Source organism: Phoca vitulina, unplaced genomic scaffold (genome assembly GCF_004348235.1).
Source record: "Phoca vitulina isolate PV1807 unplaced genomic scaffold, GSC_HSeal_1.0 scaffold81, whole genome shotgun sequence".
Taxonomy (NCBI): Eukaryota; Metazoa; Chordata; class Mammalia; order Carnivora; family Phocidae; genus Phoca; species Phoca vitulina.
Window position 1 is genome coordinate 4,946,411 of NW_022589784.1, and position 16,845 is coordinate 4,963,255.

A 16,845-nucleotide genomic window follows, 5' to 3' on the forward strand; every position below is an offset into this window, starting at 1 on the left:
TCCCTCTGCAAGCCCCTGGCAACCACTAATCTGCTTTCTGTCTTTTTAGACGTACCTGTTCTGGGTATGTTATGAAAAAGGAGTCCTACGAAATGTGGTGTCTGGCTTTTTACTCGGAATGTAATATTTTTGTGTCTGGCTTCTTACTCGGAGTGTAATATTTTTAAGGTTCATGCACATTAAAGCACAGGTGGGTGCTTCATCCCTTTTTATGGCTGAGTAGTACCCCACTTTATGGATGTACCATGGTTTATCCATTCATCTGGGAAGGACATCTGAGTTGCTTCCACGTAACCAACATCTCCCTCTTCCCCTGACCCCCACCTCAGCTTTGGGCATTAATCAGTAGAGCTGCTGTAAACATTCGCATACAGTTTGTATGTCTGTGTGTCTGTCTGGGTGTGTGTGTGTCCCCCTGATTTTTCATTTCTCCAGGGTAAATACCTAGAGATAGGATTACTCGGTCATTACAATGGTAGATTTTTTTTTTTTAAAGATTTTATTTATTTATCTGAGAGAGAGGATGAGAGGAGAGAGAGAGCACATGAGAGGGGGGAGGGTCAGAGGGAGAAGCAGACTCCCCGCTGAGCAGGGAGCCCGATGCGGGACTCGATCCAGGGACTCCAGGATCATGACCTGAGCCGAAGGCAGTCGCTTAACCAACTGAGCCACTCAGGCGCCCCACAATGGTAGATTTTAAAACCTAGTTTTTCTTAAGACTTTAAGTTGAACTTACAGTTGTTGTTAGTTTATTAATAAATTTGGTTGGTTTTGTACCAAAATAAGAATAATGCTTTCATTTGTAATTTGATTTAAAATTAATTTATTGGTAAAACATATTTATTCATTAAGTGTACATTCACTCATAGGGTTTTCAGATTAAATTTCCATAAATGAACCGATTTTACAAATTTAGTTAGATTCCCTCATTTTATACTATGTTTACGAATATTCTTATTTCCCTCCAAATTTCAAATACCTAATGAGGAAGATTTACAATCTAAAAGGCAAAGTCATTATGCATTCAAGGGATTCATAAATCCAATCAATCAAATGTGTAAATGTAATAATTCAGATTTTTTTAAATATTCAAAACCATTTATCAACAGCTGTGTTCTCTTACAGTGTTCATACTAAATACACATTTATCACACATCTAATTGCTTTTGGCAGTGAAATCACGTGGTTACTCAGTTACCTTCTCTAATGTGTTGAATTGTTCCAAACCCTTTCAACAACCACTTTCCAGATTATGCCAAAGATCACAAAACTTTCTAAATTGAACAAGAAGTGTGTTCAATGGTGTCTTAGTTTGCCTACTGATGTTTAACCTCCCCAAGGAAATAAAATAGCATTCCCAGCTAAGAATAGATTTCACATTTCAAAGGGAGTTTTAATGAGGTTTCCTCAGCCATGGAATTGAAGACGACATTTTTGCAGGATGATTCTACCTGAGATTTTTCTGTGTGTTGGTGGGCAGGGACCCCACACTCATGCCTTGCACTTGGGATATGGTTACAGAACTCTGTGTGTCCTGTTTCTCCAGAATGAACATCTCTCAAGTTGTACCCTCATCCAGTTTTTACTGAAATTCTTTTCATATTTTTTAAGAGATTTATTTCTTTATTTCAGGGAGAGAGAGAGAGAGAGCGAGCACAGGGGGAGGGTCAGAAGGAGAAGGACAGAGAGAATCTCAAGCAGACTCTCCACTGAGTGTGGAGCCCAATGCAGGGCTCGATCTCACGGTGGAGCCCAACGCAGGGCTCGATCACACGACCCTGAGATCATGATCTGAGCCAAAACCAAGAGCTGGATCCTTAACTGACTGAGCCACCCAGATGCCCCTCTTTTCATGTTTTTACTGTGCAGTTTGGATAGATAGAAATTGGTATTCCTACTAGGATTTCAGTTAATTTCCTTCCTCATCTGACTGGAGTCAATTAATTTCTTCCTTGTATTTATTAGGTTGTGAATCCTTCTCATTTTTTTTTTTTTTTTGGTTGGGGTCAGAGTCACATTGAAGAAGTCAATTTATTGATGATCAATAAAGGGAATCGTATCAACATTAATATTATTATTGCTATTCTTTCCTTAACTCTATTCCTCAGATATAATCAATGTTAACATTTGGATGTATATCTTTCCATACCCTTTCACTTTGTGAATCGCATGCTCATGCACAGACAGACACACACACACACTGAAGCCATTTAGTGAACACCTACTAGAAGGATTCAGCCTCTGATACCAGCCTGCCAAGGTTCAAATCTTGGTTCTGCTACCTCCTAGATGTGTATCCTGTTTCCCCATCCAAAAATGGACACAATAGTCTTTACTTCACAGATATCATCCTAAAATTAACATATGTAAGACACTTAATACCTGACTCATAGTAAGTTTGATTATTTTTATGTCTATGCGCCAGAAATATTAATATTATAAGTATAAACATTTTAATGAAAGTACTTGTTTTTTTTAAGTGAAATGAGATACTATACACATGTTACCTTGTAATTTTCTTTACTTAATAGCTCATGGACCTTTTTGCTTGTTAATATGTCTATATATATACATATATATATATTACACCATTCTTTTATTAACAGCTGCATACTATCGCATGATTTGATTCCATCATCATTTATTTAGCCAATCTGTTGGACATTTAGACTTTCTGACTTCTTGCTATCAAAAGCCATACTGAAATAAACATCACTGGACAAGATCCTTGCACACTTTTTAAGCATTTCTGGAAGGATTAATCCCAGGAGGGGAAATCGCTGGGTTGGAGCTATGTGCAAGCAATGTTATTCCAGGTGCTGATTTAAAGGCTACACCATTTTGCATCCCAAGGGGGCCTTTGGGATCAGGAAAAGGAAGCTGAGTAGATGCCCTTTTAATTCTTCATTGGCTTAGACTGTCAACCCAGTCTCTTGAGGAGAGAAAGAGAGAGAGGGGGAGAGAGGGAAGGAAAGAGAGAGAGGGAGGGAGAGAGAGAAGGAGGGAGGGGGAGAGGCAGAAGGAGGGAGAGAGAGAGAGAAGGAGGGGGAGAGAGAGAGAGAGAGAGTGCACAGCGTGCAAACACCTTTCCTTGCAGAGCGCAGTTGAGAGCTTTGCCTCTGTGCTTGAACAAACATCCACATCGTCCAACTTCACCAAAGAAGAGACCTCCGCCCTGGCCACTGTGGTCCTGGAGAGTGTGAAAAGCACCACCCTGGCAGCCTTCCTGAAACCGTCAGCAAATGTCAGTCAGACTGTCCAGACTGAACATTTAGGTAACATGGCAAGGTTACACCTGGGCGCTGACTTTGAGGGGGGGCCTTGAGAGATGCGATTCTCCGTGGCTTTCCCATATCCCATTTTCCCAAGTGTTTCAAATCTCTGAACTCACAGAAGAGCCAGTCCAAGGATATGAACAACATCTCCCATTTACTGAGTGGCTGACATTGAGTTATGAGTGTTGCCAGGTAGGGTTTGGAGTGTGTTATCTATTCAACAACTATCTGAATTCCACAATAAACAAACATCTGGTATACCAGACATGGATAATGCTATTGAGAAAAATACAGCAGGGCTAAGTCGGCTGGAGAGGGTCAGGCTTGGTGGGGAGCATTGCTAGCTTACCTGGGAAGGGAGCCGTGTACCTATGTGGAGAAAGGACAGGCACAGGAATACTTGGTGAGTTCAAGGAACAATGAAGAGGCCAGCATGGCCCAAGTGGAGTAGAGAATCATAGAGCTTGCAGGAGAAGGGGTCAGAAAAGGAGGGGAGAGGTGGATTTTGTAGACAAATGTAGGGACTCAGGATTTTATCTGAAGTAAGACTGGGGGTGGGGTACGGAATTGGAGAGTTTGAGAACAGGCGTGACATTATCTGGCTTATATTTTAAAAGGATACCTCTGGTTCCATTACCTATTTTGTTTTCATGAAGACCCCTGTAATTACTGCCATGCCACAGGTGAGGGACTTGCGGCTCAGAGGGTTTAAGTCTGTTCAAGTTGGCACAGCTGGTGAGTGGCAGAGCTGACTGCAACACCTGAGCCCTGGTCCACTCTGCTGGGTTCGCCCCAGCCCCTTCCTATTTCCTTTGGCTTCAGGAAACTAATCTAAATGTAGAGAAGCCAGAGGGTCATGACTGTTGCTTTCCACCACTGTTGACTTCAACCCCATCTTTCCCCTATGGGGCGAGAGCTCACTCCAACAGCTCCGGCTGGGTTTCTTAGTTGTCTGGTGCTACCATCCTCCTGTCACTCATCAGGGGCTCAAGATCTTCCCCATGATGAACTGGCCTTTTTATTCTTTGCTTGCAACTAGGTGTGTATAACTTTTTTTGGACAGAAACCGAATTCAGGACTCACTTTCTGAGTGACCTCAGGCAAAGTCTCCCTATCTCCTTTTAAAGATTTTTATTTATTTCTTTGTCAGAGAGAGAGCACAAGCAGGGGGAGCGGCAGGCAGAGGGAGAAGCAGGCTCCCCGCTGTTCAAGGAGCCCCATGTGGGACTGGATCCCAAGACCCTGGGATCATGACCTGAGCTGAAGGCAGACACTTTGCCGACTGAGCCACCCAGGCATCCCCCTGTCTCCTTTTAGAAATTGAAAGCAAAATTATCAAGGAAGAATGCACTGAAGAGAATGTGACCTTTCACCTGAGAGCCAAAGGGGACAAGATGGAGATTAGGTGCTCCACCATTGAAGAATCTGAATCCACAGGTACAGACTTGCTCCTGAGAATCAAGGAGGGTGGTTATGGTGTATTCAATCAGCACACATTTATCAGTCAACTCATAGGTGCCAAGACTTGTGAGGGGATCAGTGAAGTGAGGTCCATGCCCTCAGGGAGTTTTCCATCCACTGGGGAAGTCAGATATTAAATAAATAAATACTCTCACAATAATGGAGCATCAAGACCTTCAGTGTCCAGTGAAGTAGCCACTCAATAACCTTTTGTTATTGAGCACTTGAAATGTGGCCAGGCGGTGAGTGTAAAAATATACACTGGATTCCAAAGGCTTAGTATAAAAAAAGAAGGATGGAAAAATCTCATTCATATTTTTATATTGATTATATGTTGAAATGATAATATTTTGCATGTATTGAGTTAATATATCATTAAAATTAATTTTTACCTGCTTTTGACTTTTCTAAAAATGTGGCTACTAGAAAATTTAAAATTACCTAGGTGGTTCATGTTGTATTGCTAAGTGGACAGTGCTGGTCTGTATCGGGGATTGACAAACTTGTCTTGTAGAGGGCGGGTTTGTAAATGTTTTAGGCATTGAGGGCAATACAGTCCCTCACGGTGCAAAGGTGTTCATACATGAATGTGTGTGGCCATGTTGCAGTAACTCTTTTACTTATACAAAAGAGGCAATGACCAGATTGGCCTGTGGGCCACTGTTTGGCCCCTTCTCAATCCATCTTCGGTCTGGAGGGCTCAGGGAGCAGGCCTGGGACATCCCTGAAGACCACCAACGTTGAAAGGGGAAGCCTACCAAGGAGATGGAGCAAGAATAACCATAAATGTGGGAGGCAAACTTATTTCCCACTGCTCAGTTTGATTGTCTCTTACAAATACAAATTAAAATTTATTTTTTAAATATAGCCAACATCTCTCCAGGTGGAAGCAACTCAGGGTTTTTTTAATGGTTCTAGTGAGGGTCACCAATCTAGGAGTCCCCTGGTTGCACTGGTGTTGCAATCCTCAGAGTGGGCCAGTGGAGGTACAGAGATGCATGGGATATTAAAGTGTGTATGTGTGTGTACATGTTGGGTCATCTGTAATCACTACTGAGCAAATGATTCCTTCTTTTTTTTTTGCCTATGGGGGAAATCACAGGGACCACTGGGGTGGCTTTTGTCTCCTTTTCGGGGATGGAGTCTCTTTTAGATGAGAGCTTCTTCCAAGACCTTGAGACCCCTTTGGCCAACTCCCAGAGGAAGTTGAAGGTGAAGATGAATTCTCGCGTGGTACAGGGCATCATGACTGGGGAGAAGAAAGATGGCTTCTCTGACCCAGTCATTTACATGCTGGAGCACATTGAGGTTTGTGAAGAGGTCCCTGCTGAGCCCCCATCTACCTACTGAGAATGCCCTATCCCCCAGTGGGCTTGACTTTCATTTTTGATAGGGACCCACGAAGGCAGCAAGCTCTCACAGTTTCTTGCAACTCAAGCTGATCCTCAAAATCCACCTTTAGAGAGGAGGGCTCTCCTCTTTCTATGTGTATTCTTCCATCCATCACTGGGCAAGATTGGGCTCAGATTAAGTGATGTTGATGCAGGAACATTTACAGGGACGTTATCTACACTGGCTATGACCAATTCAGTGTTAGAGGCAGATCTGGTATCTGAGAACTTTCTCTCCATCCTTGCACACTGAAATACCACATTTCCCTCCCAAACATACCTGCATCTTCCTGCCCCAAATGACTCTTGAAGTTGGTCGTACTGGATCCATTTGAAGGAGAGTCTCAGGTGACAAGAGCCTTTCCATTTTCAGCCAAAGCAGGAATTTGAGAGGCCTATCTGCGTTTCCTGGGACACCGATGTGGAGGGTGGTAGGTGGAAGCCCTCTGGCTGTGTGGTCCTTGAAGCTTCTGAGACGCATACTGTCTGCAGCTGTAATCAAATGGTGAACCTGGCCATCATCATGGCTTCTGGGGAGCTCACGGTCAGTACTGATTCTCTGTGTTCTGGCTCCCCAAATCCAAGGGGAAAATATTGAGTAAACATCCATTGTGTGTCTCTCATGGCCTTGGGTATTGTGGGAGGGAGTTGGGGTGGGGACAGATGGGGTGTGCAATACCTCTGCCCTTGGAGAATTCAGGGTCTGGCTGGGAAGCCATGACATTCACGTATAAAATGAGAAGTGACCCTAAGCAGATGCTGGGACAATTATAATCACAGATCCCATTTACAGAGCACCTACTGTGTTGGACCCTTTATTTTAAGTTATGTGTTTTCAGGCCCTTTTACAGGATGGGGGCTGAGGCTCCGTAGCCCACCTACTTAGGAAACTCGAGGTGAGACTCAAACCCAGGACAGTCTAGCTCCAGAGGACTCTGTCCACAAAACCATGTACATGGTGCAAGAAGTTGTGCTATGGGAATTCAGAAGTGTGTTGGTGAGAGCTAGCAATCAATCAGGGAGGGGATGGATGTGAAGTGAGCCTTGGTGAGTGGGTAAAGACGTACAGAGCATGTATGTTTCCTGCACAGTTGTGAGCACTTTAAGTATTTTCATTGAATCCTCCTGCAACAACCATACAGGGTAGTTACTGTTAGGATCCTCTTTTAACAGATGAGGAAACAGAGGCTCAGAGCAGTTAAGTGTCTTGCCCAAGCTTATACAATAGGAACTGGCAGATCTCTAGTCCATTCTCTTAGCCACCACATCATAAAATCATAGGGAGTAGCTCGTGAGATGGTACCTTGTCACATCTTCAATACACAGAAGGAACTCAAAAATTTAAAATTAATTGTGAATAAAAATAATTGTGAATAAGGGAAGGACTCAGCTTGCCATTTCCACTCCCAGAAGTTGGGGCATCTCTGAACACCTGTGTAACAGTCCTGGTGCAGGGCAGGAAATGGTAACCACTCTAGATATTTCAAGCAGGGAATGGGATGCTCACAAAATCATGGGAAGGGATGGAGGAGTCGAAGTCAGGGGCTGCCACTTGGGGTTTGGTTTCGAGATCACCCCTCTGCAGCTGCAATCTAGAGGTCAGAAATTGCTGCTGTCAGATCACCCCACATCCATGCAATCAAAGAAGGGACAGCTGGAATGTGGAGCCCAGCCATAGCTTGCTCCTGTCTGCAGGAAGAAAACCTGTATCTGCCTCCATTCTGCCGTCGAAAACTTCTGTGCTTACATCTCATTGGAGAACTTAAATGACATCCAGGACCCTAGCCCCAGGAGATTCTGGGAAATGTAGTTTATAGACATCCTGCTTTAGTACAACATGAAGTGGGGCACAGAACAGGAGTGGGAATGGGTGCTGATGGATTCCAAAGGATGATGCTGGACAATATCTAGTTCACTCTGAGTGTCAAAGGGAGAAAAGGTCTCTGAGTCCTTTCTGCCCCAGTCAGGAGTCTGGATAATTCTTTTTTCTGCCTGGAGGGATGTCAGTCCCTCTCTGAGTGGTGTATCTCCTTCCTGACAGATGGAGTTCTCCCTGTACATCATTAGCCATGTGGGCATGATCATCTCCCTGATGTGTCTCATCTTGGCCATCGCCACCTTCCTGCTGTGTCGTGCCATTCGCAACCAAAACACATACCTCCACCTGCACCTCTGCATCTGCCTCTTCTTGGCCAAGACTCTCTTCATCATCGGTGTAGACAAGACTGACAACCAGGTCTCACATCCCTTAGACTGTGTCCTTACTCAGCCCCACCATCTCCACATCTGCCCCTGCTCATCCTACCCAACAACGTCTATGCTAGTTCCCACCTCAGGGCCTTTGCATGTGCTATGCCCTCTTTTGATAATACTTGTTCCCAGTACTTCACCTGGTTGACTCCTTCTTGTGGTAGGTCTCAGCTTCAAATCATTTCCCTGATCATGTTATATATTGTGGTAGTCCCTCCGATTACTGTTTAAACCATTGGTTCTTATTTTGGAGGATTCTGCCGCCTAGAGGACACTCGGTGATATCTAGAGACAGTATTGGTGGGGGTGCTGCTGGCATCTGATGGAGACTAAGGACGCTGCCAAACACTGTACAATACACAGGACAGATCCAATGACAGAAAATAATCTGGCAATAGTGTTACAAATGTCAATAATGTTACAGCTGTGAAACTCTATTCCTTATCAGTCTTTGTTGCTTTCTTTCCCAGCATTTATTTGAAACCATATTGATTATTTGTTGTTTTACTTGTTGTGTATCTGTCCCCCCACACTAGACGATGAGCCCCATGAGAGCAAGAACTTTGGCCAATTTACCCCCATAACTATACCAGAAACATAGTAGGCTCCCAGGATTTTTCCACTAGGAGCACTAGTGACATTTTGTCTGGGGTGATCATTCTTTGTGCAGAACCACCCCCCACTCCCGCCACCACTGTGGAATGTTTAGCTTCCCAGAACTCAGTGCTGGTAGCACATGTCACTCCCACCATTTGACCGGGAGTGAGCAAACTTTTTCTGTAAAGAAGCACATATAAATATTTTCGGCTTTGCAGATCCTAGGGCTCTGTCACAACCACTCAACTTTGCTGTTTTAGCATGAAAACAGCCATAGAAAATATAGAAATGGAAGTGGCCATGTGCCAATGAAACATTATTTACAAAACAGAAAGCCAGCCCAATGACTACAGTTTGATGACCCCCACACTCAATATCTTCAAACATTCTCTGAGGTAGGGTGATCAACTATCCATTCTTTTCAAAACTCTCCCAGTTTTAACACTGAAAGTCACATGTCCTAGGAAAAACCAGTCCCAGGCAAACCAGGACAATGGGTCCCCCTACCAAAGGGATGATAGCACCTGCAGGGAAAAATATCTCTATAAAGGTTTGTGGAATGAATGAATGGGCTGTGGTTGAGGAACTCCAATCAAAGTTACCCCCACTGTTGTCTGAACCTGCTTCTTGGGTTGGGGTGGGGGGTAGGAGGATCCTGAGTGTGCATGTTTCTCCTCTCCAGATGGGCTGCGCCATCATTGCAGGCTTCCTGCACTACCTTTTTCTCGCCTGCTTCTTCTGGATGCTGGTAGAGGCTGTGATGCTCTTCCTTATGGTCAGGAACCTGAAAGTGGTGAATTACTTCAGCTCTCGCAACATCAAGAAGTGGTACCTCTGTGCCTTTGGCTACGGGCTCCCAGTGCTGGTGGTGGCTGTCTCTGCCAGTGTGCAGCCACAAGGTTATGGGATGCATAATCGGTAAGTGATACCCTTCTCTCTCCCTGAAGAGCCTGCTGCCAGGGTTTATGATGATATTTACATGAACAACAAGAAGAGCAATAACAGTAGCGGTAATTGTGTCTACCATTTATTGAGGTCTTTATGTTTTGTCGGTCTCAGGGTTGCCATGTACAGTAGCACAGGATGTGCACTGCACAAATCCAGGAGCCACTGTTTCCACTACAGTATAGATGAATGGTGGTAGTGTAAACAATGTACTTGGTTGTAAATTTTAAAATCATGGATTCTGGAGCCAACCTGCTTGGGTTTGAATCCTTGCTCTACCACCTTCTAGCTGTGCTACCTTGGGCAAGTTACTTATGCTTCCATTTCCTCATCCATATAATAGGGGCTGACAGCAATGCCTACATCATAGTGTTGTGAGGGTTAAAGGAGTTATTATCTGCAAAACATTTAGAACAGTCTCTGGCACAGAGTAAAGCATTATACATGCCATCATCATCATCATCACCACTGTCTGTTTTAAAGCAAGTTTTGTTTATCACATGGTTCATGTGAGAGGATTTTGGGTAGTGTGTTGGTGAGTATCATTTAAAAATATTTTTGTATTTATCTTATAGGACATTAGGAAAAAATTGCCAGCATACCAACCAAACTCATGGTATCATAGACATGATTCCATTGTATAAGTAAAAAAAAGTGAGTCAACTTTGAAAATCAGGTAAATGACAGGATAAGCAGTATGTGGCTAGGGCAGAGACTGTAACTCACTGCATCATGTCATGTAATTCTATGATCCTTGTGATAGTGGTGCTGTTCTAATTTACAGATGAGGAAAGCCAGGCTTTCTTGCCATTACAGTGAGAAAGGGGCTGTGTGAGGACATGAATCTGGGTCTTTCCAACCCCAGGGCCTGTGTTCATCACCCTGTGTTGTAGGCACTGCTGAGCTGTAGTTAGGGAACTAAATATCCAGGTTTCCTCCCTGCCTACTACTGATGGTTTGTATTTCAGGTGAGGTCATGAGATACTAGGTGAGGGAAAGGAATCTGTAGGAAGTGAGCACTCATCAAACCTAAATCCTGCGAGCTTTACAAACATGTATTATCTCTGGTACTTCTCAACAGAAATCCTCTGTGCAAGGACTAAGAGTCTCCATTGTGTACAGTGTGAATAGTGTCCCCTGGGTTTGTGCAGTGTACAACCTGTGCTGCTGCACATGATGGTACATAAAGTAACAGCTTAATGAATGGTAGCTTCAGAGGAAACTGAGGCTCAGCACAGTTGCAGAACTTGTCCTGGGCCACATAGCTAGGAAGTGTCCAAACTGAATTCAGATCTGTCTTGTCAGGAGATGGTGGTGACAACGCAAGCTCACCATGATGAAGTGTCCAATGTTGGTGTGGGTAATATAAGCACTGACAAAGACCAGAGAAGGATGATAGCATATGGGAGTGGGAAAGTTCATGGAAGGCTTCCTGGAGGAGGCAGAATTTGAATGAGTCTTGAAAGCTCTACTGAAATGTACATAGGCAAATAGAAAAGGGGGTGGCAACATCGGTGAGGGCAATACCTTCCCAAAGGAGGGCTAAAGGTCTGTTTGGAGAACAGATGGATTGGGCTGAAAGAAGGGGAAACTGGGGGAGGGTCATGGAATTTAGAGAGTACCTTCCAGGTGGTGAGAACCACAGAAAGTTTGGAAGAGAGGAACAGTATGACAAGGATTTGAGATGACCTTTGGAAGAAGCACTAGGCGTGGGGAAGAGAAGGAGCAAATACGGGGTGCCGGTGTGCAGGTGTGGCTGCGGGTAAGAGGCTCCATCCCAGTGGGTACCTCTGGGAAACTGTGTAGGGCATGTACCTCTGACATCCCACCCAAGGGGGCATATTTGTCCACCATCTCCCTCCCAGCAGCCTTTGGTTGAGGGCTGCTCCTGGTGAACTAATCCTCAGAGCTTTCAGTCTGATGCCTCCAGCCAGAGATGCAGAAGCTGATAAGGGAATTGGCCAGTGTTTACTGAAGTGGTTGTTCCTGAAAGAACAGGGACAGCATCTTCTGTGCATTTTACATCTTTTCATTACTACTACTTGGAGACTCCTGTTCCGGGGAGAGAATGCCTGGTTAGCCAAACTTGATTATTTTCCTTCTCTTGTGGGGGGAGGCACACTTTTGCTTAAGGAATATTGGGGTGCTGTTACTGAACGTGGTGGAATCGTTGTCAGATGGTGAAAACAACAAATTCCTAGAGACATGATGGAAAGAGGCAATGAATTCTCTCTTCCTTCTCTCCCTCCATTCTTCCCTCCCTCCCTCCCTCCCTTCATTTCTTTTAAGAAATAATTATGGAATGCCTCATCCATGCCAGACTTTGCACTGAGTGCTGGGTATTCAGAGATGAACAAAAGTTCAAGGTCTAAATTCTCATATAGCTCATACTCTTGTAGGGAGTGAAGGACAGTTTGCAAGGAAACAAACACCACCATAATTTATGATACCAATAGATGCTATAAAAAAGAAAAGCAACAAGCTCTGCTAGAGATGGACCAGGGGTAGGAGTAGTCAGAAGTGGCTTTTCAGAGGAGGTGACTTTGAGCTGAGATTTGAAGGAGCAGGTATGCCAGTGAAGAGGTCTGAATAGAGAGGAAGGGGTTACAAAGATTATGAATTGAGGACGAGCTCTATGCAGGGTATCAAGTGAATGCTTCAAGAACATTTACCCAGGAGGAAGGTCTGAAAGAAGACTTGCTGTGGCCCAAAGAAAACTGAGCTGTAACCTGCCCCATCATGAGAATTTTCATCTCAGGGTCAGCTCCCTACACTCTCCTCCACTAGTGCATTTTTTGGAGTGTGAGTAACTGTAGGGTTAAGACTGAGACAAGCTCTGACTCCTGTTTCTCTCCATAGCTGCTGGCTGAATACAGAGACAGGGTTCATCTGGAGTTTCCTGGGGCCAGTCTGTGCCATCATCATGGTAAGCAAATTGCTTGGCACAGTGTGTCCTGGAGCAGGAACAGGGAGACCCTGGGGATCAGGAAGTACCAGTGGAAGTTGCGTCGCCAAGGTCACTTATTCCTCTCAAACATTCTGCCTTCTGATCCCTGGTTCTTTTTTTTTTTTTTTTTTTTAATTTTATTTATTTATTTGACAGAGAGAGACACAGCAAGAGAGGGAACACAAGCAGGGGGAGTGGGAGAGGGAGAAGCAGGCTTCCCGCGGAGCACGGAGCCCGATGTGGGGCTCGATCCCAGGACCCTGGGATCACGACCTGAGCCGAAGGCAGACGCTTAACAGCCGAGCCACCCAGGTGCCCCTGATCCCTGGTTCTTGAGATTTCCAAGTTAGAGTGTAATTTCTTTGACTTGTGATTTTTTTTTTCTTTGCCAACATGCAAATCCTCTGGAAGGGACCACAGTCTTATCTGTCTTTTGTGTTTCAGTAAGAATGGGTCTATTAATGTCTTCTGAGGATAGCCATTGAATGGGGAAAAAAAAGGGAGAAAGAAATTAAGAGTATTTAGTGGTCAGGGAGAAGAAGAAAACAGTGGGATGGAAGCAGAGGGAAGCCTAGAGTTGTTTTTGTTTTTGTTTTTAGCTTTATCGGGGTATAACTGACAAATAAAAAATGTATATATTTAAGGTGTACAACTTGATGTTTTGACTTATGTATACGTCATGAAATAATCACCACAATCAACCCAATGAACATATCCATCGCCTTGCATAGTTACTGTTTTTCTTTCTTTTCTTTTCCTTTTTTTTTTTTCGTGGTAAGATCACTTAAGATCTACCCTTTTAGCAAATTTCAATTATACAATACAGTATTGTTAACTATAGTCACCACGCTGTACATGAGATCTCTAGAACTTATTCACCTTGCGTAACTGAAACTTTGTGATCTTGGACTAACATCTTCCCCCATTTGCTCCCCAGCCCCAGCACCCACTGTTCTACTCTCTGGGAACGTGGGGGTGTTGTGCGCCATCTCCTTGCCTCCTTACCTCCAACCCAGATTCAACAGTCCTGCAAGATGATGTTTCTTTTGACTGTCACTCATGGTGGCTTTTTTCCTTGTGTCACTTGTAACTGTTAATTGTGAGCTCCTATCTGACTGATTTAAATCTTGGGAATTCTTGAGATTGTATTCCTCCAGAGGGGTTTTGCTCTGACTTCTGTAAGATTTGGGAGGGGGGCATGTATTAGTTTCCTAGGGCTGCCAAACAAAGTATCACAAACAGGATGGCTTAGAACAACAGAATTTTATTGTCTCACAGCTCTGGAGGCTAGAAGTATAAAATCGAGGGGTCAGTAGGGCCATGTCCCCTCTGAAGGCTCAAGGGAATGATCCATTCCAGTTTTCTATCCAAGAAGACTGGTAACCTCAGGAGTTTCTTGGCTTGTAGATGTTTGGCTTCTCTCTGTGCATGACTGTCTCTGTGTCCAAATTTCCCTGTTTTATAAGGTCATGTGGGATTAGGGCCCAACCTATGACCTCATTTTAATTTGATCACCTCTGATAAAGACCCTAACTCCAAATAAGATCACATTCCTAGGTCCTGGGGGTTAGGTCTTCAACAATTCAACCCAAACAGGGCACCAATCTTAATTCTAACTTTCCACATACATCCAGTGAAAATAAGTGGTGATCACCCAGATGAGAACCAGCAAAGCATATTTATTGCAATAGTAAGGGAGTCAGCCACCATCACTTGCACTTTGCAGAGACTCAAAAGCAGGCAGAGGAGTAGGATAAAAAAGGGGTAAAAAAGGGAAGGCTTCAGGTGTGCCCCGATCAGAGGCTGTAGGCATCAGTACCCTAGAGGCAAGCTAACTCAAAGCAGGGTATCCTATGTGAATGCTTAGGAGAGCATATTGGCTTTTTCCCTTTGGTCCTAAGTTGGAAGTGAGGGCAGAAATTAGGGAAGCTGTCAGTTACCAATCAAGAGGTGGTTGTTTAGGGTTGACTGCTTCCTGGAGTGGTTACTGCAGACTATGGGTTTTTACAGGGGGTCTGGCCATTGTCCATTTGTATATCCAATCTCTCAGTCTTTTCTGCTTGACTTTGTAGATCAATTCCATCCTCCTGACTTGGACATTGTGTGTCCTGAGGCAGAAGCTTTCCAGCGTCAATGCTGAAGTCTCAACGCTCAAAGACACCAGGTGCGGACCCTCCTTCCTTTTCTCTTCTTTTCAAGTCTCCTTAATTCTTCCCACAAACATTCACTGAGTACCTTTTGTATGCCTGGTCCTGTGCCCAGGACAGAACAGCACAGTGTCTAGATCTGGGGTCTCAAATGCCAGGTCTGCCACTTATAAGCTGTGTGACCATAAGCAAGTTACATAACCTCTCTGAAACTGTTTCCTCATCTGTATACTGGGGATATTAACATTGCCCACTTTATTTGGCTTATGAAGCAGTAACACAGTTACTAGGGAGAGTGTTTCCTATATTGAAACTATTAATACATTTTCTAACTCATCTACTGTGCATAATAATATGTGGGTATTTACAAAAACAGACTCATGCCATCTACTTTATTTTTATAACCATTTTTCTCTTAATAATGTCATGAATATTTTTCAATTTAACTAGACATTCTTTAACAATATCTTCTTTTTTTATAAAACATTTCAGTGTAAGAATGCAGCACAACTTACTTAAATCATGCCTTATTCGTGGACATTCAAGTTGTTTCTGATTTCTTGGGGTGGGGAGAGCTATTATAAGCAATGCAGTCTTGAATACCCTTGTAGATAGATCTTTTTCCACATCTGTGGTTATTGAATCATAACAGTAGGCATGAAACTGCCCGAGTCAACGGCAGGTTGGATTGTCCCACTTTTAGTATATATTGAAAATTATTTTCCAGAAAATTTGTTTCCATTTGCAAGAGTGCTTGTTTACCTACAGCTTTGCTGACACTGGGATTTATCATTTTTGTGTCATTTTGATTATTTAATAGGTGAAAGATACTATCTTATTATTTTAGTTTTGTATATATTATTTTATCTTACAGATGTGGGACGTTCTCATACTTTTATAGGCCATTTGTGTTTCTTAACTTCATCACTCAACTACTCTTTTTTAAAAAAGATTTTATTTATTTATTTGAGAGAGAAAGCACAAGTGGGGGGGAGGGGCAAAGGGAGAGGAAGAAGCAGACTCCCTGCTGAGCAGGGAGCCTGATGAGAGACAGAGGCTTGATCTCAGCACCCTGAGATCATAACCTGAGCCAAAAGCAGCCACTTAACTGATTGAGCCACCCAAGCACCCCTCAACTAATCTTCATCTTAAGAACCTACCAAAGTCAGACATTGTCTACGTTTTATTGTCAGGAACCTTATGATGTCCTTTGCTTGTTTTCCTGTCAGTATCCAATCCCTCTTCCATCTTAAATAATTTTTTCTAAAAATTATTTTTAAAAAGTTGATGCAAAAAGTATAAAACAAAGTTAATACATGCAATGGTAAGAAAAATTAAGCAGTGAAAAAGGGAACACATGGAAAGTAATTCCTTCTCTCTTCCCTGACTCCCAGGTCCCCAGATCTCTCTGACCTTAAGCAACAATTATCACTTGAATTGAGCTTCCTTCCAGAATATTCTATACCTACACATCAACCTTCTATTACATACATGATAGGATACTATACATATTCTGAACTTTGGTTTTTTTCCACATAATATATAGCTGATTTCATATCAATACTTATGGCTAAAAACAACTAACAAAAATGTTTTTGTGCTAGACACTGTTGTAAGCATCCTTAGAGTTTTGTTATCTCATTTAATCTGTAGAACAAGTAATATCACCCTGTAGGAATTGTATTATTGTCCGTATATCAATTTGAGGAAACTGAGGCACAGTTTCCACAGGTACCCAGAGCCTGTTCCCTCACCCCCTATAGTATATGGTCTCTCTCATCTCATTTTAAAAAATGGTTTTATGGGACACCTGACTGGCTCAGTCAGTGAAG

The 16,845-nt window shown here is 43.3% G+C and overlaps 1 protein-coding gene across 1 annotated transcript in view; it reads left to right on the forward strand.

Annotated features, from left to right (window-relative positions):
- ADGRE1 (adhesion G protein-coupled receptor E1) overlaps positions 1–16,845 on the forward strand; it is a 59,448-nt gene that overhangs the window by 38,692 nt on the left and 3,911 nt on the right. The window contains exons 12-19 of the mRNA XM_032394680.1: positions 3,098–3,275; positions 4,593–4,712; positions 5,839–6,044; positions 6,501–6,671; positions 8,169–8,363; positions 9,657–9,892; positions 12,779–12,845; positions 14,939–15,030. Of these exons, the coding sequence (XP_032250571.1) occupies positions 3,098–3,275; positions 4,593–4,712; positions 5,839–6,044; positions 6,501–6,671; positions 8,169–8,363; positions 9,657–9,892; positions 12,779–12,845; positions 14,939–15,030 (1,265 nt within the window). The remainder of the gene's footprint in view (positions 1–3,097; positions 3,276–4,592; positions 4,713–5,838; positions 6,045–6,500; positions 6,672–8,168; positions 8,364–9,656; positions 9,893–12,778; positions 12,846–14,938; positions 15,031–16,845) is intronic.